The following is a 21,479-nucleotide window of genomic DNA, read 5'->3' on the forward strand; positions in this document are numbered from 1 at the left end:
GGACCGCCCGCCCACTTCCCCCTCCTCCCAGGCCTCGCTGGCTCCAGCTCCACCCCGCACCCCGTCCTGGCGGAATAACGGTTCCTCGGGCCGAGTCCGCCTCCCCGGAGCCCGCTCTCGGGCCTCAGTCTCCCCAAAGGTGGGGTGGGGACACCTTCTGCTCTGACAGGTCACAAAGGCCAGGGGGCAGGCCGAGGGGGCCCCAGGGGACACGATCCAGCGCGCAGGAGGGGAAGGTCGGGTCCGGCTGGGGCGGGAGTTGGGGTTCCCTGCGCACGCCGTGCAGGAGTCCGAGCGGGCTCCATGGCCGGGGTCCAGCCGGCCCGACAGGGATGCCCGGCGGGGGTGGGGCCAGCGTCAGGGCCAGGGGCGGGGCTAAAATTGGGGCGGGGCTAACTCTGGGGGCGGGGTCAGTGTCCCGGGCGGGGTCCACCGGCACTTCCGCCGGACGCGCGAGCTCCGGGCCGATGGAGGTTCCTCGGAGGCCTCGGCTTCGGCTGAGCCGCCGGAGGCTGCCCTCCGGAAGCGGGTGAGGACGGGCCTGGAGCCTCGGGGGGACAGAGGGGAGTGGGGAGCGGCCGGGTGGGCGGCCCACGTCCCCGTTTCCGGGCCGTGGCCTGTGCCATGCCCCCACGTGCGTCCTGGTGCGCCCCGTGCCCCCCACCCCCCGCGGAGGGCTCCCCGCGCCCCTCCCGCTGCCCCTCCCGCGGCCCCCAACCCTGTGCCCCGCGCTGACTGCCCCCCGCTGGGTCCCCCCCGCTGGGTCCCCCTCAGCTGACACTCGACCCCCCACCCGGGGCCGCCCAGGCCCCCCAGGCCCCGCCCCCGGTCGCCCCCGGACGGCGAGCGCGCGCGGCTGTGGGCCGAGCTGCTGCGCGCGGTGAGCGCGGACGGGGGTGCGGAGGAGCTGCCGCCGCTGCCCGCCTTCCCCGCCGAGGTGCGTGGCCGGGACGGCGGTGGCGGGAGGGGGTGCGGGGCTCCGGGGGGACGCCGTTGACCACCCCGGTCTGCAGGAGCCCGGGCCGGACCCCGCGCGCGCCGCGCCCCCCGAGGAGTTCGCCGTGGGACCCGAGACCTTCTCCTGGACGCCCTTCCCGCCGGCCCCGCGGGGCTCAGGGGGCCCCGGCTGCTCCTACCGGGTGCTCCGCGCGGCCAGCGGGTGCCCGGGGCCCCCCGCCCCGTCCCCGCTAGGATGCCCCCCGCCGGAGCCCCGCGAGGTGCCCGCGGTCCCCCCTGTGCCCCAGGTCCCGGAGCGGCCGGCGGGGGGCGGGGCACAGGCCCTGCAGAGCTGCCCCCTGTGCCAGGCCGACTTCGCACCGGGGTGAGTGGGCCCCCCCCCCCAGTGCCGAGCTGGGTGTTAGAGAAAGTCTAAAGAAATGTATTTTCATTGACTTCAGAAAGGAAGAGAGGGAGAAACATCCATGATGGGAGAACCATGGATCGGCTGCCTCCTGCAAGCCCCCTGGGGATGGAGCCCACAACTGTGTCCTTGACTAGAATCGAACCTGGGACCCGAACCTGGGACCCGTCAAGCCACAGGCGAATGCTCTATCCACGGAGCCAAACGGTGATCCACCGTTTTTTCTATTTTTAAAACCCCAACATAGACTGTTACTCCGTCTTCTAAGCGGGAGCTGGAATCCAGCTTTGCTAAGTTACACTGCCCGGCCTGTGGGCTGTCACAGCAGAGGACACAGGGATGGACCACATGGGGTCCTGATGGGAGAGGACCCTGGGAGGGGCCTGGGCGGTGCAGGGCGTGGACGGCGGGTTCTGGCCTCGTCCCTGCGCTTCCAGAAGCAGCAGCAGCGAGGGGAGAGGGTTCCAGACTCCGCAGCGGAGACCCAGGCAGGACCCCCAGCCAGTGATCCCCGCCCCCCCCCCCACACACACACACACGGGACAGCTGCACAGGGCGCTCTTCAGACACGATTTCTTCCCTTTTCTGCGCTTAAGGCTTTTTAAAAACTGATTTTGAGAGAGGGAGAGGGAGGGAAACTTCCACTGGAAGTGAAACAGGTCAGCTGCCTGCTGCGCACTCGCCTTGGGGGTCGAGCCTGGAGCCCAGGCTTGTGTCCTGACCAGGAATTGAACCGGCAGCCCTTCGGGGCCCTGGATGATGCCCAAGAAGCGGAGCCGCTCTGGCCGGGGCGGACTCAGTTTCTCACTCAGAGATGAGCCCCCGGCAAAGTCAGAGTCCAGGCTTCTCTCGCCTCACATTTCACGGGAACCAAATCAGTCTGGTGTTGGGGAGCCCAGATGGCACCCCTTCAGCATCCCTGCCCAGGTCCAGGCAGCACCCAGACAGCTGGAGTAGGAGACGCGGGCGTGTGGGTGAGGCGACTGTCCTGGCGGGGAGGGGGCAAGGAAGGGGTTCCGTCCTTCCTGTGGGCTGTGTCCCTGCCCCTCGTGTTACGGCGAAAGCCCGTCCTGGCAGCTGCTGCGGCTGGCTCAGCGATGGCCTGTCCTGGCTGGGATGTGGCCAGTTGATGGTGGCGGTCCTGGCAGTGCCTTGGCCTGGAGACCCCTGTGGGCAGGGAGAGGGCGTCTGGGCGGGCAGCAGGCCCCCTCCCTGGCATGGCTCCGGTGTCTCCAGCCCCTCTCCGGGCAGAGGTGGGTTCTGCTGCTGGAGACGCGGCCTGACCAGGACTGTGGCCTTCCCGCGTCACCTTTGTGGGCAGATGGGCTCTCGGCTCGGTTTCCAGCAGCTGAGCAGGCGCCAGTTCCCGGGGGGCTCGGGCCCAGCCTCGGACGCAGGAGCTTGGGAATGCGTGTGCCATAGGGTCTCCCGATGTCCTGTCCAGGGCACACTCAGAGCCTCTGACCGAGAACAGGACGTGGAGGTGACCTCTCCCCGCAGACTTCCGCTCCTTTCTGACCAGCCAGGGAGACCCCAGGGTTTCTCCGTCCCCGCGGAGAGTGGGTGTGCGTGCGCAGTGGAGGCAGCCCCTCCCCTCCCTGAGTGACCACCCTCCTCCTCACAGGCTGGCCCAGCTGGACATCGACAGCCACCTTGCCCAGTGCCTGGCGGACAGCACGGAGGACGTGGTGTGGTGAGGCCCCACTGCCCTGCACACAGCCTGAGGGAAAACCGAAGCTGCACATCAAAACATGCCACTGTGGCCCGGCCGCACGGCTCAGTGGTTGAGCTTTGACTCATGAACCAGGAGGTCACGGTTCGATTCCCAGTCAGGGCACAGGCCCGGGTTGTGGGCTCCATCCCCAGTGGGCAGCGTGCAGCGTGCAGCGTGCAGCAGGCAGTTGACAGTGATTCTCATCATTGATGTGTCTACCTCTTCCTTCCTCTCTGAAATCAATTAAAATATATTTTTTAAAAACATAAACACGCCGAAATGGTTTGGCTCAGTGGATAGAGCGTCGGCCTGCGGACTGAAAGGTCGAAGGTTCGATTCTGGTCAAGGGCATGTATCTTGGTTGCGGGCACATCCCCAGTAGGGGGTGTGCAAGAGGCAGATGATTGATGTTTCTCATCGATGTTTCTAGCTCTCTATCCCTCTCTGTAAAAACTCAATAAAATATATATATTTAAACACACACACACACACACAAAAAAAACCTCTGCTTCCTGGAAACGCTTTTAGAGGAAGGAACAACAGTAAGTGCTTTCACGAGGGTCTTTAATGATGTGCAGGGGCAGAGCGGCCGTGGCTGTGGTGGGTGAGTGTCCACCACAGGACAGCAGGACCCGGGGCCCTTTAGTTGCACAAAACCACAGGACATGGCCACAAGCCACTGGCCGATGTCAGGACATGACTCCAAACCTCGGCCAGCGCACCCTCCGCCTGTTTTACTTTACGAAGCAACAGCTGCCGTACCCCACCATGGAGTGCACCGCTACCCCACACACTGCACGGCGGCCAGCCAGCCACGGGGAGCGAACCGACACATCTGGGCCCGGTGCTGCCGTCACAGCCCAGCGCAGCACCGAGGAGAAAGGCTCCCTTCCCAGGCCACCGCCAGTCCCGACTGACCACTGAGCTCCGATCCAGGCTCTGGTGCTGGACGCCCGCCGGCAGGGACGCCTGTGAGGCTGAGCCGGTCTAGGGCTCTGCCCTGTGCTCCCGGCCTTGGTCCTGATCGGCGTCTCCTGGTGACACTGGGCTGGCGGACACACGTCTCCACGATGCATGAAGGCTGCTCTGCAACTCTGGGGCGGCCGGAGACCCCGGGGTGGGGGCGGGGCGGAGAGCCTCGCGTTCCTGCCCCGGTTTCCCTGAGCGTGGGCAACTTGAGTGCTGCTGAGCTGGTGTTGGCTGGTCCTCCCACCATCTCCTGCCCAATCGCCGGCCGCGCCCCACGGAGGCACAGGGGGCCTGGGCTGCGGCTGTGCTCATACTGGACGCTGGGGGATGCGGTGCCCAGCTAACGTGCTAGGGACTTAAAAACCCACAAGGTGCACCCCTTTCCAGAAAACCTTCCGTTTGGCTTCCCGGGGAGGTGGGTGGCAGGCTGGGAGCCGGCCCTGCTGGGTTCCATGCCTCGGTTCCATGCCACGCATCTTAAACGTCCTCATTCTGAGCATCACCGGAACCCACAGAAACGCTCCCCCCAATCCAACACGCAACACAGACATCGGGAGGCACTGCGCAGTGTTTGCAGAAATATATTTTGAGCAGATTTAGTTTCCAGTTTCCTTGTCTAGTCTGGTCTACCGCTGCTCCGGAGAGCAACTGTTAGCATCTCCACCGGCCGATGTCCGGGCCCGGCTGGCAGGGGAGGGGTGACGTCAGCGCCAGCCCCCGCGGCCACTCACCTGCTCGGTAGGAAAATACTTGTTAAATATTAACAACAGGAACTTACCGGGACTTAGAAAACCTTCCGCACAAAGTTCGCCGCCGCGGGTGCCTGGGCTCCCGTCCCGCCCACGCGCAGGCGCCTCGGCCGGAAAGAAGGCAGCCGGGGTCTGACCACCGCACTTTATTCCTCGGACATGACAGTGAGTCCCCAGCGCCCGGGCGGCTTCTGGAAAGTGTGCACCTTCGAATCGAGGGCCCGTGTCGCCCTCGGACGCGGCCCCGAGGGCCTCCGCGCCGCAGGCACAGAAGCAAGTTCTGGGCGCGGGCCGGGCTGCGGGACCGTTCCGCCCGGGACGCCGGGTGCGGGCCGGCGCGTCCTCCCGGCTCCTCCCGGCATGCATGCGCGGCGGCCAAGGCGGTCATTCACAGGCGTGTCCACGGCCCCGGACGCTCACACGGACTCCTCGGTGGAGAGCAGCAGCGGGTTGATGTACTCGAACCCTTCGAACTCTGACTGGTCGATCCGCTTTATGACGTCCCTGCGGGCAGGGCGGAGGCTCGGTTGCTGGGGTGCCCTCCGCCCCCGCCCCCCACGACCGCTCCCATCCCCAGCGTAGGAAAAAGGTCCCCGCGGCCCCGCCCCCACACCCCACGCAGGACGGTCCCCGCGGCCCCGCCCCCACACCCCACGCAGGACGGTCCCCGCGGCCGCCCGGGCTTACTCGTCGTCGGGGGTCAGCTGCACGGGCTCGCTGGTGAACTGCGTGTCGAAGTTGTCCAGGCCGTAGTCGTCTGTGATCTGCGGCTGGAAGGGCGGCAGCGCCTGCTTCTTCTCCAGCTGGGGACACGCGGGAGGTCACGTCAGGGGCCCCGTCCTCGGCGGCTTCACAGCCCGCCACCGCGAGGCACGCAGGTTTCCACCGGCCGAGTGCAGCGAGAACACGGAGCCAGCAGACCCCACCTGCTGGGGCCTCGAGGGCAGCGGCCAGACCCCGCGGGACGGCATCAGCAGGCAGGCGGTAACGGGGTGAGCCCGGCTGCACCCGGGGCCCACAGTGGCCACTGAGCTTTTGGGGGACTGACAGCGACCACAGGTGCCAGAGAAGCGGGGAGGGGGGGGCGGTGAACCCCTGTGCTGGCACCTAGCCACAGGGGCCGCGGGTCCTGCCCAGAACCTCCCACCACTCGGGGCCACACGTGGACGGGGTCCCTCCTCCACCACAAACGCTGGTCCACGTCCTGGACGTGGGAAGTGCCCCCGGGAGGCCCACGCGGGCCCGTGGCCCCAGAGCGGGCTCTCTTCACACCCAGTTCCAGCTGGAGCTCGACATCCGCCTCCTTGGAATTTGTTTTCCTCCCAAACATCACATTTTAAAGGCCCCGTTTCAGCAGCTTTGCAACCACGTGTGTATTTTCAAACAATTAGGGCTCCTTTCTCCTCTAACACCAGGAACCACAGCTAAACTCCTTTAGAAAGCACCTTCCCCTGGTGCCGGACCCGGGGCCCCACACAGACTCCCCAACGGGGTGGTCCTAGGCCAGGGCACCCCACGGGACCCCGGGCAGCATGGCCAGGGGCCTATGGAGGGGCCTCCCCCTCCCGCCCCCTCCCTGTCTGTCACATGTGGGCTCCAGTCACCCCTGCCCCACCCAGGGCCGCACCCCCACGCCCTCTGGCCCGATGCTGTGCGCTCACCAGGTCCCAGTCTATGCTGCGGAAGAAGGCGTGAGACTTGATGTCGGAAAATCCAGTCTGTGGCCGGCAGCCGAGCCTCTCTTTGGGGTCCTAAGGGTCAGAGTTCAAAGGAGGACCCGTCAGAACCGGGCAAAGCAGCGTCAGGCACGCGCTCTTGGCCAGTGGCGAGGCCCAGCCTCCGCGCACGGCCTCTGGGGTAAGCCCCTTGCTGTTTGTGGGTGTGGTCAGGGTCTCGGGTTCCAGGACAGCCTGCCCAGGCCCCCGGAGCCCTGGCGTGACCGAGTGGGGAGGGAGCCGGGGGAGGAGCCTCGGCCCCAAGGGCGCCCCGTGAGCGTACCTTGTTCAGGAACCCCTTCAGGACGTGGGAGGCCTTGACGGACAGGAACCGGGGGATGCGGATGGGCTTCTCCAGGATCACTGCGGAGGGGGTGGTGGTGAGAGGCCGCGTCCCCGCCAGCCCCCGTCTGTGTGCCGCAGTGAGGGAGCCCGGGCAGGGCCCCGGGACCTTCCCACAGCCCAGCAGGGTCTGCCATTGGCCTGGTCGGTACCCGTGGCCGTGGCAGAAGGTGCTCATAGATAAACCATGTGTCCCAGGCCTTTCCGCAGTCGGCCACCAGAGGGCGCCACAGGGACAGCCCAGGTCGGGGGCCCAGGGGCAGGTGCCCTGGATGCAGGGAGCCCTAGGAGGGCTGGAAGGGGCATGGCCTGGCTGAGAACCCCTCCCTCCCGCCCCCCAGCCCAGGCCTCCGGGGAGCGTGTGGCCAGGCAGGAGGGAGCCTGTGCTGAGCCAGGTGACAGGAGCCCTGGGCCCCGCCCCCGCGGGTCAGAGACCAGGCACGCAGGGTTCCATGTGGGGACCAGCCTGGGGACCCTCCAGCCTGGGGACCCCGTCCCGCACCCCCTCCACCCCGCCTCACCCTGGAACAGGTAGTCCTCGGTGTTCATGTCGGGGTTGTCGGTGATGATGTCGAAGGGGGAGCGCCCGGCCATCATCTCGAACATCAGGACGCCCAGCGCCCACCAGTCCACGCTGAACCCTGGGGAGCACAGGCCGTCAGCGTCGGGGTGCGGCGCCCCCACCTCCCCGCCCGCGTCCCGGGGCCCCGCCCCTCCTGCTGCGGCCGCTCACCGTACTCCTCCCCGCGCAGGATCTCGGGGGCGATGTAGTTGGGGGTCCCGCAGAACGTGCTCGTGGTGTCGCCAGGGCCCAGGCCTTCCTGTGGGGACAGAGGTGTCACCGGGAGGGAGGACGGCCTCTGCTGGGCCCTGCGGGGCCCTGAGCCTCGGAGGGAACCCGGGGACCAGGCGGGGGGGGGGGGGGGGGGGGGGGCGGCGCTCGCCTTGCACATGCCGTAGTCCGTCAGCTTGATGTGGCCGTCGGCGTCCAGCAGGACGTTGTCCAGCTTCAGGTCCCGGTAGATGATGCCCCGCTCGTGCAGGAAGTTGAGGGCGATGCAGATCTCCGCGGCGTAGAACCTGGCGGGGACACGCGGTCAGCGGGAGCCGCGGGCCGGGGCGAGGCCGGCACACAGCAGGAGCTGGGGCGGGGGCGCCGCTCTCCCATTGGCTGACAGTGCTCAGGGCCCAGGACCAGAAAAGATGCTCAACATCTTAGTTGCCAGGGAAACGCACATCAGAACAATCCCCGCCCCCCGTGGGGGTGGGCACTGACAGACACCAAAACCAAAAGCAAAGCAAGTGCCGCCCAGGACGGGAGGGGTAGATCCGGGCTCGGGGGGTAGGTCCAGGCTCCGAGGGGGGGGGGTTCAGGCTCGGGGGTGGGGACATGGAAGGGCAGCTGCGGGGAAGGCAGCGTGGAGGGGCCTCGAGGAACTGGAAATGGAGCGCCCACACAATCCAGCACCCCACATCTGGGGGTGCAAGCAAAGAGCTGCCAGAGGGCCTGGAACATCCCCCCACCCGCCAGGAGGGGCGACAGCCGGGGTCGGATGGACAGACGGGCAGACAGCACGTGGCCCTCCGCCCACAGGGATAGTGCCTTAAACAGGACGGAGCTGCCGGCCAGAGAGGCTCAGGGGTTGAGCATCCACCTAAGAACCAGGAGGTCAGGGCACAGGCCCCGGCTGCAGGCTCCGCCCCCAGTAGGGGGCATGCAGGAGGCGGCCGATAGCCATCCATAACCTCTCTCATGATTGATGCGTTTCTCTCTCTCTCTCTCTCTCCCCGCTTCCTCTCTGAAGTCAATAAGCTTTTTTTTTTTTTTTTAAAGCCAGACTCGGGACAGAGGCCGTGGGACCCTGTTCCCAGGGGGCCTGGAGGAGACAAGTCCAGGAACAGAGTAGCCGGTGGTGCAGGGGCCGGGGGAGGGGGCAGGGTGAGTGTTTAATGGGGACAGAGTGTAGATGGAAAGTTCCAGAAAGGATGGAGGTGCCGGCTGCACAGCAATGTGAAGGTGCTTGATGCCCCTGAGCTGTAATGGTGAACGAGGTAAACTCCTGTCCTTTGTATTTCCCAGAATTAGGAGAGGTGAGTGTGTGTGGGGGTGGGGGGAGAGTGCGATCTTTGATTTATTAACCTCCTCTCCCCAAAGGCTCGAGTGACTCAGAACGGCCTGGAGCGTGGTCCAGGGAGGAAATGAGGGAAGAGAGAGCGGTGAAAACAGGAAAGCCAGGGTGTGGACAGAGGTCTCGCCGCGGGGAAGTGGGCCACACGGAGAGGAAGGGGGGGAGGGGGGGGGCGTCCTTCCCTTCCCGCTGGTTAGAAAGATCAGCCTGTCTGTGCCCATCCCTGTCTGTGCCCATCCCTGTCTGTGCCCCCATCCCCCTGTCTGTGCCCCTCCCTGTCTGTGCCCCTCCCCCTGTCTGTGCCCATCCCTGTCTGTGCCCCCATCCCCCTGTCTGTGCCCATCCCCCTGTCTGTGCCCATCCCTGTGTGTGCCCATCCCTGTCTGTGCCCATCCCTGTCTGTGCCCATCCCTGTCTGTGCCCATCCCTGTCTGTGCCCATCCCTGTCTGTGCCCCCATCCCCCTGTCTGTGCCCATCCCCCTGTCTGTGCCCCTCCCCCTGTCTGTGCCCCCATCCCCCTGTCTGTGCCCATCCCCCTGTCTGTGCCCCTCCCCCTGTCTGTGCCCCCATCCCCCTGTCTGTGCCCATCCCTGTCTGTGCCCATCCCTGTCTGTGCCCATCCCCCTGTCTGTGCCCCCATCCCCCTGTCTGTGCCCCCATCCCCCTGTCTGTGCCCCCATCCCCCTGTCTGTGCCCATCCCTGTCTGTGCCCATCCCTGTCTGTGCCCATCCCCCTGTCTGTGCCCATCCCTGTCTGTGCCCATCCCTGTCTGTGCCCATCCCCCTGTCTGTGCCCATCCCCCCGTCTGTGCCCATCCCCCCGTCTGTGCCCACCCCCCCGTCTGTGCCCATCCCCCCGTCTGTGCCCCCATCCCCCTGTCTGTGCCCCCATCCCCCTGTCTGTGCCCCCATCCCCCTGTCTGTGCCCCCATCCCCCTGTCTGTGCCCCCATCCCCCTGTCTGTGCCCATCCCCCTGTCTGTGCCCCCATCCCCCTGTCTGTGCCCATCCCCCTGTCTGTGCCCATCCCCCTGTCTGTGCCCATCCCCCCGTCTGTGCCCATCCCCCCGTCTGTGCCCATCCCCCCGTCTGTGCCCATCCCCCTGTCTGTGCTCCCATCTCCCTGTCTGGGCCCCCATCCCCCCGTCTGTGCCCCGCAAACCCGGCTCTGCGTCGTGTGAACAGCCAGGAAGCCGGCCCCGGAGCTCAGGCAGAACCTGCCCCACTTGGGGAATGGAGCCTGCAGCACATGCCCGGAACCCGCTTCCCTGCAGGACTGGCACCTGCCACACGCACGCAGAGAGCGGGCACACGCCCCCAAACTCACTCCTCTAGCAGCTCCCCCTGACCTGGGGAGGTCCCCGGCCCCCACCCGGCCGCCCCGGCCCCACCCACCTGGCGTGCTCCTCCGGGAGCTTGCGCTGCCTCTGCATGTGGAACATGAGGTCCCCGCCGTTGACGTACTCGATGACCAGGAACAGCCTGCAGGAGAGAGGGCGCCGGGCTGAGACACCGGCCCGGAACCTGTGCCCTCGGCCCTCGGGTGGTTCCAGGCCGGCGGCTGGTCTCGAGAGGCTCCTGGGTCCGGAGGGAGCATCACCTGGGGACACCGGGGCCCTGCTGTCCATTCTACCCCCACTGCTCACCCACTCGCTCGTGGGTTAGAACCCGGGCGAGGGGCGCCCTGTGTCAGAGAGGACCCCCGGAGCCTGGCCGAGGCCCCAGCACGCACAGCACGGACTGGGGGCTGCTCCCGCACTGCACGGCCTGTGTCCCCCCACTCTCCCCACAGCGCAAGGGCCCACACGACCCGGAAGACGCTCAGCATCCCCGTTGTCAGGGAAACGCAGATCTGATCCTTGAAAAGGGTGTAGAGCGGCCGCTAGGCTAGTGCTGACAGCAGCTCTCCGCTCTCCCAGGGAGCGAGGTCGGCCTCAGGGGAAAAGGAAAAAATGAGATGGGGCCTCGGCAGAGCCCGCAGGGAGGAGGCCTGGACACATGGACCAGCCCCACACGTTGGAGGAGAGGCCACGAGAGGCGGCCATGTGCCCGGCCCAGGGGAGGGGTGGCGAGGCCGTGAGGCCCGTCCGCCTGCGACGGGCTCTGGGGAGGGGACAGTGGGCGGTGGCGGAGCGAGGGCAGCCCTGATAGAGAAGGTGGAGCCAGAGGGGGAGTCTGCAGGCAGGACCCAGGGGAGGAAGGAGGGTGGGCCTTGGGCGGAGCCCAGACCCTGTGCCCAGGCGGAGCCCAGTGCAAGGACGGGAGCAGCAGGCCTGGGGTCAGGGGTCAGCGCTGACCAGGCCGCGGTACATGGGGAGCGGTCCAGGGGCCGCTGGGGTCAGGCCCAAGCTGCAGGGTCCCGGGCGTCACAGAACTGAGACAGGATGGTGTAGCCAGATGCACATGCGTCACCAGCCGTTTCTTTGCAGGTGAGCTGAGCTCATTATCAGACTGAATCAGGTCCCATTTTAACAATTAAATTCCCGCAAGGTTTTCCAGAAATACCCTGTGGAGGGCGGCTCTCGGGTTTGTAGGTCGCGGCTCCCCGGGGGCGTTAGGGAGGGAGAGGCCCTTCTCCCCGCCCTCAGGGAGTGGGAATGGCAGGTAGGATGCCCGGGGGGAGGGGCCGCAGGGGGCGGGGAGGAGGGGGCCATTGCCACAGGGACCCTGGTGTCCTGGGACCTGCAAACCTGCACATCCCCACCGACATGCCCGTCTCCCCTCCGTCCGGGCGAGACAGGTGGTTCCAACGCCCGTGAGGGAAAATAAGCAGCAAACACACAAGCAAAAGGAAGCAGCACACGGACAGGGCGCGGGCGGCACGGGGAGCGCAGGGAGCAGAGCGCACGCGAGGGCTCCTCTGGGCACGGGCTGCGTGTTAGAGCGTGTAGGTGTCTGTGGTGTGCTGACGCTTACTTCGTGTGGTCTCTGACGTTCGGTAAAGCAGTCTCAGGCTCCTGACAAAGGAGCCCCGGGCTCGTCTGGGCCCAGGCCCGGCCCGAGGGAGGTGCTGACCCGGGAGGGACCCGGCCAGGCAGGGCGTCCGCTGGACGAGGAGGCGGCACCACGGCCTCAGCGCCACGTGTTGTCCAGGTCAGGCCGGGACGTGAAGCACCAAGTCACCCCCACCTTTCGGGGATCGTACCCCCTCCTCTGCCCCCAGCGACAGACCCCCAACGCGTCCTGTTCCCAAGCGCCTCAATCAGCCCCCTCGTGGGGTTTGTGTGTCTGGGGAGGGGTCCCCCAGTAACAGGAGGACTCGGCCCCAGGCTCCAGGCAGAGGCCGCGCCCCGAGGCCGCCAGTCTATTCACTCGACACAGAAATGAACCCCCAAACCCCTCCAGTGCCCGGCCGAGCCAGTCGCCCCAGGAAGACGGGTGTCTCCTCGATGCCCTCATGGCCGGCCGCCAGCGGGGGTCCTGCTCCGGACGCCGGCCCAGATGGCAGCGAGCACACGGCCCGGGGCCGTCACAGGTGCCAGCACTGGCTGAGGAGCCGAGCGCCCACCAGCACCTGTCACTCAGGATGCTCTGTTCTGGTTAAAGTGGCAGTGACAGGCGTGCCGCGTGGGCAGGGGCGGTGACTCACGTGCCCACGGAGGACACGCTGGCTGTCAGTCACAGGCGACTGCGCCAAGGTCACAGCCTTTCGCCCGTCCCTGCTCCCAGCCACACCCCGCCAGCGCCTCCTCCAATCACCACGCCTGCTGAGGGTGGACGGCAGCCTGCGCTGGCACACCTGCTCCCTGCTGCAACCTCCCACCAACCCCGCCACCCCCGCCGCCCGCAGGTAGCTGACCTCCCCCGAGGCCGAGCCTCCCCCATCCCCCTCGCCAACTCCCCGGGCGGGAGCTCAGACACCAGGCCCCTCCCGTCCAGCGAAGGCGACTGTCGGCGCCGTTTAGTGTCCCCGACCCGGTATGATGGGCGCCCATGCTTTTCAAGAGCAAAACCCATCCTATTATGAGGTTCAACAGCAGCAGCTCAGCAGCAACTGGGTCTCAGCACTGCCCTGTGCACTGGGGGCCTGTGCCCTGTGCCCTGTGGCCTGTGCCCTGTATCCTCAGGCCTGTGCCCTGTACCCTGGGGGCCCATACCCTCAGGCCTGTGCCCTGGAGAGGCCACGTGTGCACACCAGCGACCCCTGGGCTGTGAGGACCAGCTCGGAAGACCAAGGGGAGTGGCCTGTCTTCCTGGGGCCACAGGAACACCCGACGAGGAAGCCGACAAAGCTCTGCCTGCCCTGCCCATGGGGACGCCCTGGCCGCGGCTCCAGGCCTGAGCACCAGGCTGTGCTCGGCGGTGGCGAGGGAAGCCAGGTTGGGAAATTCGCCTGGACCTCCACGCCTGCAAGTTCATGGAGTGCAATTCACCAAACACCCAGCCGGTGCTCTCTGGACTCCAGTGAGGGGCGGGCTGGGGGCGATCCCTCCCTGGGCCCACCCCTGACCCAGGAGGCTGCGGTCGTGCTGAATGGAGGCCGGGAGACAGTGAGCCACGTGCGACCGAGGAAGCCCGCCTGCCACTTCCTGGCGAGCCCCCGGACGAGAGGAGGCAGCGAAGGACGGGCTAGCAGTCAGGCGGCCACCGAGTCGGACAGAGCAGGTGCCGGGCGGTCACAGCGACGGGTCCACAGGCCCAGACAGCGCAGAAGCCGTTCAGAACGTAAATGGGAGCCCGGAGCCAGGGAAAGGCTCTCAGAAACACCCGGCGAGGAAGCCGTCAAAGCTCTGCCTGCCCTGCCGCACAGGGAGGCACCAGACAGGCGCCCTCCAGCAGCAGGGCGCCCTCACGCTGGGTCCCAAAGGGCCTGCGGTGCCCAGGGACCCGCTCCCCTGAGGCTGGGGCGGGTTCGGGCAGGAGAAGGGGGAGCGGAGACCTTTAGGAGGCGGAACCTGCGATCCAGTCTGGTAGGGGCAGCCGGGGCTCTGCGCTCACAGAACAAAGTACTTGGGGTCCGGATGATTGACATTCACTCACCGTGACAGCAGCCAATGAGAACAAAGCTCGCAGACAAACCCAGCCCCGCACTCGGCGCTGGAGGAGCCTGCGGCTCACATGGAAGCAGCGGGCCCCACCTCCCTACCTGCTGGTGGTCTGGAAGCAGGAGTGCAGGCCGACCAGGAAGGGGTTGCTGGACGCCTGCTCGAACACGTGCTTCTCCGTCTGCACCCAGTCGATGTCCTGGAACAGAAGCCAGGGGTCAGGGGGCGCTGACCGCCGCGGGCAGCCCGGGGAAGGCCCGTCTCTCCCCTCCGCTCGTGGAGAAACGCAGAGAAACAGCCATTTAGAGAGATCGCTGCCACCCAGCACCGCCATCGCCACCTCTACCACCATCACCATCACCATCTCCACTGTCGTCACCATCACCACCACCACCACCACCATCTCATCTCCATCCATCACCGTCTCCACCAGGGCGGCAGCATTCTCTATCATGTGACAACTGTCATTTGCCACCGTTCCCACCACTGTGCCAGCTGAGCGGGGCCTTGGCCACAGGCTCTCTGTGCTCCCGGGCAGCCTTGGGAGGCAGGTATCACCCCCGGTGAGGGCACACCCGGTGGAGGGTTACGCAGACTCCGGAGTCCCATGCCCATCCCCCAGCAGTGCCCGCCCCCAGCCCGCCGCTCCGGACCTTGCTGGAACCTGGGGGAAGCCCCTCTTCCCGCCTGCAGGAGACCCCGGGGTGGAATGGCTCCAACCCCACCCGTCCGTGCAGAGGTCCCCGCTCCTCCTGTCCCCAGCTCCAGACTTGCTGGTGCAATGGCTGCTGGGAAACTCCACACGGCCTCCCCCTGCAAGCCAGGCCTCCACAGAGCTCGGGACCAGCCCGCCTTCTGCTTGCCAAAGGCGGATGGTCACCCAGGCGCTCAGGCAGAGCACCCTGCTGGCCGCCGAGCTGCCTCCTCCCTCCCCGGTGGACACCAGCCCAGGCTCTTCCGCCAGACTGTCCGGCCTCCCTCCTGCCCGGCCTCCCTCCTGTCCACACCTCCCTCCTGCCCTCGGCCTTCTTCCTGCTCGCAACCCTCCCTCCTGCCTGCCGGCCTGAATTCAGTCCCAGGGGTTAGTGTGGGAACACCTCTCACTGCTCTCAGGGCCCCTATAGTCTCTGTCCAGGCCCAGGCTCATGGCCACTGGACACCACAGTCTCTCCCACACGCACACGCTCCCACACGCCAACTCCTAGTCCCTCCCACTCTTCTCGAGGGATCCCTGAACCCCCCTCCGCCTCTGGGCGCACAGCGGGCGACGCAGCAGCGGACACGGACACTGTGGGCCTCATCCCTACAGACAGCATCGCGGTTCCACTCACTCTCCTCGGCCGCTGAGCCGGGGGCCTGCACCACCCAGCGCAAGGTGCAGACACGCCACCACGTGTGAGCGCAGCGCGAGGTGCAGACATGCCACCACGTGTGAGCGCAGCGCGAGGTGCAGACACGCCACCACGTGTGAGCACAGCGCCCGGGGCAGAGGGCAGCTGGCAGCCTGTGTCCGGCCCAGATGCCCCTGCAGGGGAGGGGAGGTGAGCACTCAGGCCCAGCCCAGCTCTGCCCTCACGCATGAGCCAGGCATGAGCCAGGCATGAGCCAGGCATGAGCCAGGCATGAGCCAGGCATGAGCCATGTCCCAGCCGCAATCACAGGCCACGGCCCCGAAAATGGTCTCTTCTCCACATCTACACACAGAACCTGCATCCGGTGCAGGAGAGAAAGAACCCACATGCATGCACCCACAGGTCCAGCAACGGGGCTCAGGACCTCTAGTCACTATGGCAACGCAGCCACGACCACGTCACACCCACCAGGACAGCCAACCGAACCCAGAGCCAGGTCCTGGGCGGGGCTGGGAGTGGGCCCCGTGGGCGGCCGCGGGAACGTGAGGGAGCAGAGGCGGGAGGACGGGCTGCGGCTCCTCAGACAGGTAAGCGTGGACTTACCTATGACCCGCAATCCCACTCCCGGGAAGGCCCCGAGGACTGAGAGCAGAGGCCCTGACAGATCGCTCTGCTCCTGTGTCCTCACAGCGGCCGGGGTGGGTCACCCAGGGCCCCGCATACTGACTGGACAACCCAGGGGCCACCGCACGCCGGAACGCTCCTCAGCCGTGAAAGGGCTGGGAGGAGCTGGAGCAGACGCGCAGGGAGAGAAGCCGGCCGCTAAGGCCCCAAGTGTGACCTGTGTGCACGCGCCTAGGACAGCGACCCAGACGGAGCCGATGGGCCTCGCGGGGCTGCCAGGGGGCTAACAGGGACGGGTGTCCTGTCGGGGACCAGATGGCCTGGCACCGGGGAGAGGGGGTGGTGGTGCCTCGTTACAACATGGGGGTGGGGGTGCTAAATGCCACTGGTGCGTCACTTCAGGGTGGCTACCTGGCTAGTTACATGTGTATTTCACTTTGATTTAAAAGAATAAAGCCCACAAAACCAGAACTAGAGTTCACATAATAAACTGTGCCGTGCACTCCTGTGGCGCTCCCCGTGGCTCTCCGTGTGGTTCCACATGGCTTTCCCCTCCCGGGATGCCGCCTCCAGTGAGACTCCGTGGCATCTCCTCCCGTGGCACTACCTCTGTGGTGCCCCGTTGCTCCCCAGTGGCACTCCCTCCCGTGGCACTTCCTCCCAGGGTGCCATCTCCCACAAGACCCCATGGCATCTCCCCTCGCGGCACCCCCCGTGGCACCTCCCCCTGTGGCACCTCCTCCCGTGGCACCGAAGCCGGCTCACCTCGTCGTCATGCACCAGCTCCTTCTTCACCACCTTCATGGCGTAGATCTGGTCGTTCTTCTTGAGCCGCACCAGGAGGACCTTGGCGTAGCTCCCGCGCCCGATGACCCTGATGAGGTCGAAGTCCTGCAGGCCCAGCCCCTGAGAGATCTTGATGCCGTCCATCCCATCGATGACCGGCTTGAGGTCCTGAGCGGGGGGACAACGGAGAGGAGTGGGGGGACTGGTGGGACTCAGGGAAGCACGGGGCATCTCTGCCACCTCCACCACGGCTGCGCCCGCCCTCCAGCCCCCTGCTCGGGAGAAGAGCTGAGAATGGCGGCCGGTGCGGCTCTGGGCGGGAGGAGTTCTGCGTTTCCAGACCGCCGCCCAGCCCAGCCCCGGCGGCCCATATAGAGTAAGGGAGCCGGGATCTGGGAATGCGTGGGGGCAGCCCCGCTGGGACTGAGGAGGCCGCAGGCTCACGTGCCCAGGGCATCAGGCTGCGGCCTGGAGCGGCCTGGCCCTCCCCGGCCAGCACCAGCCCCGTCTCCAAAGCGAGTGTCACTGGGACGCGTGGGCAGAGGGAGGGGCGACCACTGCCTCCCTGCCTGTGGGCTGGCCGCCTCCTGCACGCCCACCTCTGCCAGGACCCTGGGGGCCAAGGAGGTAAGAGGCTCTGACTTTCACTCTCGGATCACAGGCAGGAGACTGACCGGGGCATCTGGGGGACACCTGGGAAGTAGCCGGGGCAGCTCCCTGAGGCTGTGGACAGAGGTGGCACAGGCCTGAGCCGGGAGGAACAGGAAGGGCAGCAGCAGGTCTGCCGGGCCAGAACCCTCTCAGCCTGACGACCCCCTCTGGCCCGGGTTTAGGAAAAGGTCCTGTATCTGGTCCTCCCACCCCCACCCATCCTGGAACAGAGCTCCTAAGGCCCCAGGAATTTCCCAGGAGCCAGAGGCCTTTGTGATGCTAACAAGGCGACTGGAAAGCCCCTCCATCACCTGGGAAGGGCGGTTGCCAGGGAAACCAACCAGAGAGACTGAGGTTGGGAGGTGGGAGGGTGGGAACTTTCTGTCCCACAGGGAGGGGCAGGGCTGAGCTCAGTGTGGGTGGGCTTAATCTTGCCCGTGGAAGGAAACCCCATAAACCCCAAGGACGGCCGGAGACCATCCAGGCTGACAAACAGGTGCTGATTGGGGAGAGTGACCCCCCGAGAGGGCGCCTTTTCACAATGAGCCTGCGGCCTACGACCCTGTGAGCGTCTCTGAGCCCGTGGGCCACTCGAGACAGGCGGCTGATGGCAGCACAGGCCACAAGCTGCCTGGTGACCTGCACGGGAGGCGGGCGGTCTCCTGGAGGGGTTGTGTCCTGCACCGGGAGGGGTTACGTCCTGCACCGGGAGGGGTTGTGTCCTGCACCGGGAGGGGTTGTGTCCTGCACCGGGAGGGGTTACGTTCTGCACTGGGAGGGGTTGTGTCCTGCACCGGGAGGGGCTGTGTCCTGTACCGGGAGGGGTTACGTCCTGCACCGGGAGGGGTTACGTCCTGCACCGGGAGGGGCTGTGTCCTGCACCGGGAGGGGTTACGTCCTGCACCGGGAGGGGTTGTGTCCTGCACCGGGAGGGGCTGTGTCCTGCACCGGGATGGGTTGTGTTCTGCACCGGGAGGGGGTTACGTCCTGCACCGGGAGGGGTTGTGTTCTGCACCGGGAGGGGTTGTGTTCTGCACCGGGAGGGGTTGTGTTCTGCACCGGGAGGGGTTGTGTCCTGCACCGCGAGGGGTTGTGTCCTGCACCGCGAGGGGTTGTGTCCTGCACCGGGAGTGGTTACGTTCTGCACCGGGAGGGGTTGTGTCCTACACCGGGAGGGGGTTAGATGCTGAGCACAGCACCCGCACTCTGAGGTTCAGCCACGGCTCACACTGCCACGTTCACCTTTTAGTACTCTGTCATCTAACCACTCAGGGTCGCCTCTCACTAACTACAAATATTCTAAACTTCACGCATGTCTGCCCCATGCTGCAGGGGCTCACCTGCACACCCCTAAGATACCCTCCTTCAAGCCACATCCCCACACGTGTCCAGTTCACGGTAAGATTCCTCTGTTGGCCCAGGAAGGAGACACAGGACCCAGACAGAATGGACTCTGAGGCATCCCACACTCACCTCGGAGTCATCTTTGATGCTGTCCCGCTTCCGGGAGGAGAGGTAAGGAACTAGGGAGAGAGGATCAAGGAGTCACAGGGTCAGGAGGACGGCCCGGCACCAGGGCCCGGCAAGCGGTGCTCGGGGCCGACACCTGCAGCAGCCATGCCCGGTCCACCAGTGAGGAAAACGCACCTCCCGGCCCCTCGCAGCCCATGAAACCAGTCATGTGAGAGGCTGGTGTCCACCTGCCAGGCTGTTCTCACCGGGGACAGATGGACGATGGATGACAGGGAGGTGGTGGCAGGTGGATGGGGAGGAGATGGTGCATGAGTGGATGATGGTCGGTGGAAGTAGATGGTGGAAGGGTGGGTATGTGGGTGGATGGACAGGTAGATAGATGAGTGAATAATAGATGGTGGGTGAATGGATGGGTGGATGGTGGATGGATGGATGGATGGGTGGGTGGTGGGTAGGTAGATGGATGAATGAATAATGGATAGGTGGATGGATGGTGGGTGGTGGATAATGGATGTTGGGTGGATGAGTGAGTGGGTGAGTGAATGTGGATGATTGATTGGTGATGGACAGGTAGGCAGGTGGGTGGATGCTTGGTGCTGGGTGGTGGTTGCTGGTTGATGGGTGGTGGATGGTGGGTGGTGGATACTGGGTGGCGGGTGGTGGGTGATGGGTGGTGGATACTGGGTGCTGGGTAGTGGGTGATGGGTGGTGGATACTGGGTGCTGGGTGGTAGGTGCTGGGTGGTGGATGCTGGGTGCTGGGTGGTGGGTGCTGGGTAGTGGCGGGCACTGCTGTTAGGAGTCCTCTCTGTGGCAGGTGCGGTGCTAACAGGCTGGCCGCATTTCAGCCCAAAGGGCTCCTGGGACGGAGGAGCCTGTGCCCACCAACAAAAAACCCTACAAACCCCGGGATCGGCAACGCAGCCGAGCGCCCAGTGCTGCCCAGCAGACCCCTTTCCGAGGCCAGCTAAGGGGGCCGGCGCGGTGGCTGCCACGCCGAGCGCCTGGCAGATGCCCTGCAGGCGCAGAGGGGACCAGCCCCGGCTCCCACGGCAGCACCTCGGGGGGGACGCGGGGCCCAGGGAAGGCCCCGGAGAGCAGCTCTCGGCCCCTGGGAGGGCGACGGGGTCGCAGGGGAGGCCAGCGGCACCCAGGGGGCAGAGCCAGCGCCCGCGGGGAAGGAGGCGCCCAGGGGGCAGAGCCAGCGCCCGCGGGGAAGGAGGCGCCCTTACTGCCATCGGTCTCCTCGGGAGCGAGGTCCGCGTCGTCGTCCTTGCCACCCACCGGAGGCTCCTGGGACGGCATGACGGGATCCTGCGGGACGGGCAGGCGAGGGCCAGGGCGCAGGGTTAGGGGCAGGCGCAGGGCCAGGGGCACTGGGTCAGGGCGGAAGGTGAGGTGTAGGGTGAGGGGCAGGGCGCAGGGGCAGGGCTAAGGGCGGAGGGTTAGGAGCAGGGCCAGGGCCAGGGTGCAGGAGCTGGAGCTCCTAGAGGAGAGACTGCAAAGCTTCTATCAAAGCAGACCCCTGCCCTGACCAGTGTGGCTCAGTGGATAGAGCATCGGCCTGCGGACTGAAGGGTCCCAGGTTCGATTCGGATCAAGGGCATGTACCTTGGTTGCAGACACATCCCCAGTAGGGGGTATGCAGGAGGCAGCTGATTGATGTTTCTCTCTCATCGATGTTTCTAACTCTCTGTCCCTCTCCCTTCCTCTCTGTAAAAAATCAATAAAAACAATAAAAACAGAAAAGCAGGCATGATTGCTGGCCGGCTCCGTGGTGAGTGTCGGCGACGAACCAGGTCGTCACGGGTCGATTCTGGGCGAGGGCTCAGGCCCGGCTTCGGAGCTCGACCCCCGTGGGGCGGGCAGGAGGCAGCCGATCAATGGTTCTCTCATCGTTGATATTTCCATTCCCTCTCCCTGAACCCACGGAAAACATTTAGAAATAAGACACGTCGTTACACGTGTCCTCATACATGTCCTCACATGCCCTGCCCGCCGATACCTGGTCGCAAGGCCGTGACCGGAGCTGCCCCCGGCGGAGGAGCCGTGTGCACCGGGTGTCCTCCCCGGAGGCCCAGCCGCCCCCCAGCCCTCGCTGCGGCTCCTGGGCATGCCGGCGGCCAGGCAGCCCTGAGCCCCGTCCGCCCACGGGGTTCCACACGGAGTCACAATGGGGGCAGCTCCCCGCGGGGTCACCTGGGCGCCCGCGTGGGTTCCCTCAGCCTGGGGACCGGCTGGTCTTTGGGGTGAACTCATCTCTGAGGGGACGTGGTCCTGGGGACCCCTAGGACGGGGGAACGTCCAGCCCGCGGGCTGGGTCAGTCCTGCCGGGGCGTGAGGTGAGGTGACATTGTTACCAACAGAACAGGCTCATTCTAAGCTGGTGATACTGTGTGGCCGGAGAATGTTATAAATACCCGTCCTGTCCCTGCCCGTCTCTGCCCCCTCCCCACCCCCTTCCTGCCGTGCCCCTGCCCAGGGCAGGAAAAGGTTCCCAGCCCTGACCCAGGGGGTCCCAGGGCATGTGCCCGCTGGGGGTTTCGGCAGCCACAGTGAAAGGAACTGAGCGCCTCTGTGCGGGGACCCCACGGCCCTCTGCCCTGAGGCCACCCACACCGGGGCAGGAGC

At 66.1% G+C, this 21,479-nt stretch overlaps 2 protein-coding genes across 3 annotated transcripts in view; one reads left to right on the plus strand and one right to left on the minus strand.

Moving 5' to 3' along the window:
- The first annotated feature begins 426 nt into the window (after positions 1–426).
- On the plus strand, positions 427–3,344 carry FAAP20 (FA core complex associated protein 20). The gene is made up of 4 exons (XM_084875850.1): positions 427–529; positions 808–937; positions 1,014–1,321; positions 2,985–3,344. Exons 1-4 carry the CDS (start codon positions 468–470, stop codon positions 3,055–3,057), a joined length of 573 nt encoding a protein of 190 aa, XP_084731976.1. The 5' UTR covers positions 427–467; the 3' UTR covers positions 3,058–3,344.
- Positions 3,345–4,608: 1,264 nt separating this feature from the next.
- The window catches only part of PRKCZ (protein kinase C zeta), a 51,696-nt gene continuing 34,825 nt past the window's right edge, over positions 4,609–21,479 (minus strand). For both annotated transcript variants that reach the window (XM_084875801.1, XM_084875802.1), the window contains 12 exons: positions 20,081–20,162; positions 18,850–18,899; positions 16,705–16,893; positions 14,065–14,162; positions 10,374–10,460; positions 7,794–7,929; positions 7,583–7,670; positions 7,371–7,490; positions 6,791–6,870; positions 6,454–6,543; positions 5,480–5,595; positions 4,609–5,296 (listed from right to left, as the gene is read on the minus strand). In XM_084875801.1, the coding sequence (XP_084731927.1) occupies positions 5,209–5,296; positions 5,480–5,595; positions 6,454–6,543; positions 6,791–6,870; positions 7,371–7,490; positions 7,583–7,670; positions 7,794–7,929; positions 10,374–10,460; positions 14,065–14,162; positions 16,705–16,893; positions 18,850–18,899; positions 20,081–20,162 (1,224 nt within the window). In that variant the 3' untranslated portion in view covers positions 4,609–5,208. The remainder of the gene's footprint in view (positions 5,297–5,479; positions 5,596–6,453; positions 6,544–6,790; positions 6,871–7,370; positions 7,491–7,582; positions 7,671–7,793; positions 7,930–10,373; positions 10,461–14,064; positions 14,163–16,704; positions 16,894–18,849; positions 18,900–20,080; positions 20,163–21,479) is intronic.

The sequence above is a fragment of the Pipistrellus hanaki genome (genome assembly GCF_964339955.1).
Source record: "Pipistrellus hanaki genome assembly, chromosome: 2".
Classification (NCBI taxonomy): Eukaryota; Metazoa; Chordata; class Mammalia; order Chiroptera; family Vespertilionidae; genus Pipistrellus; species Pipistrellus hanaki.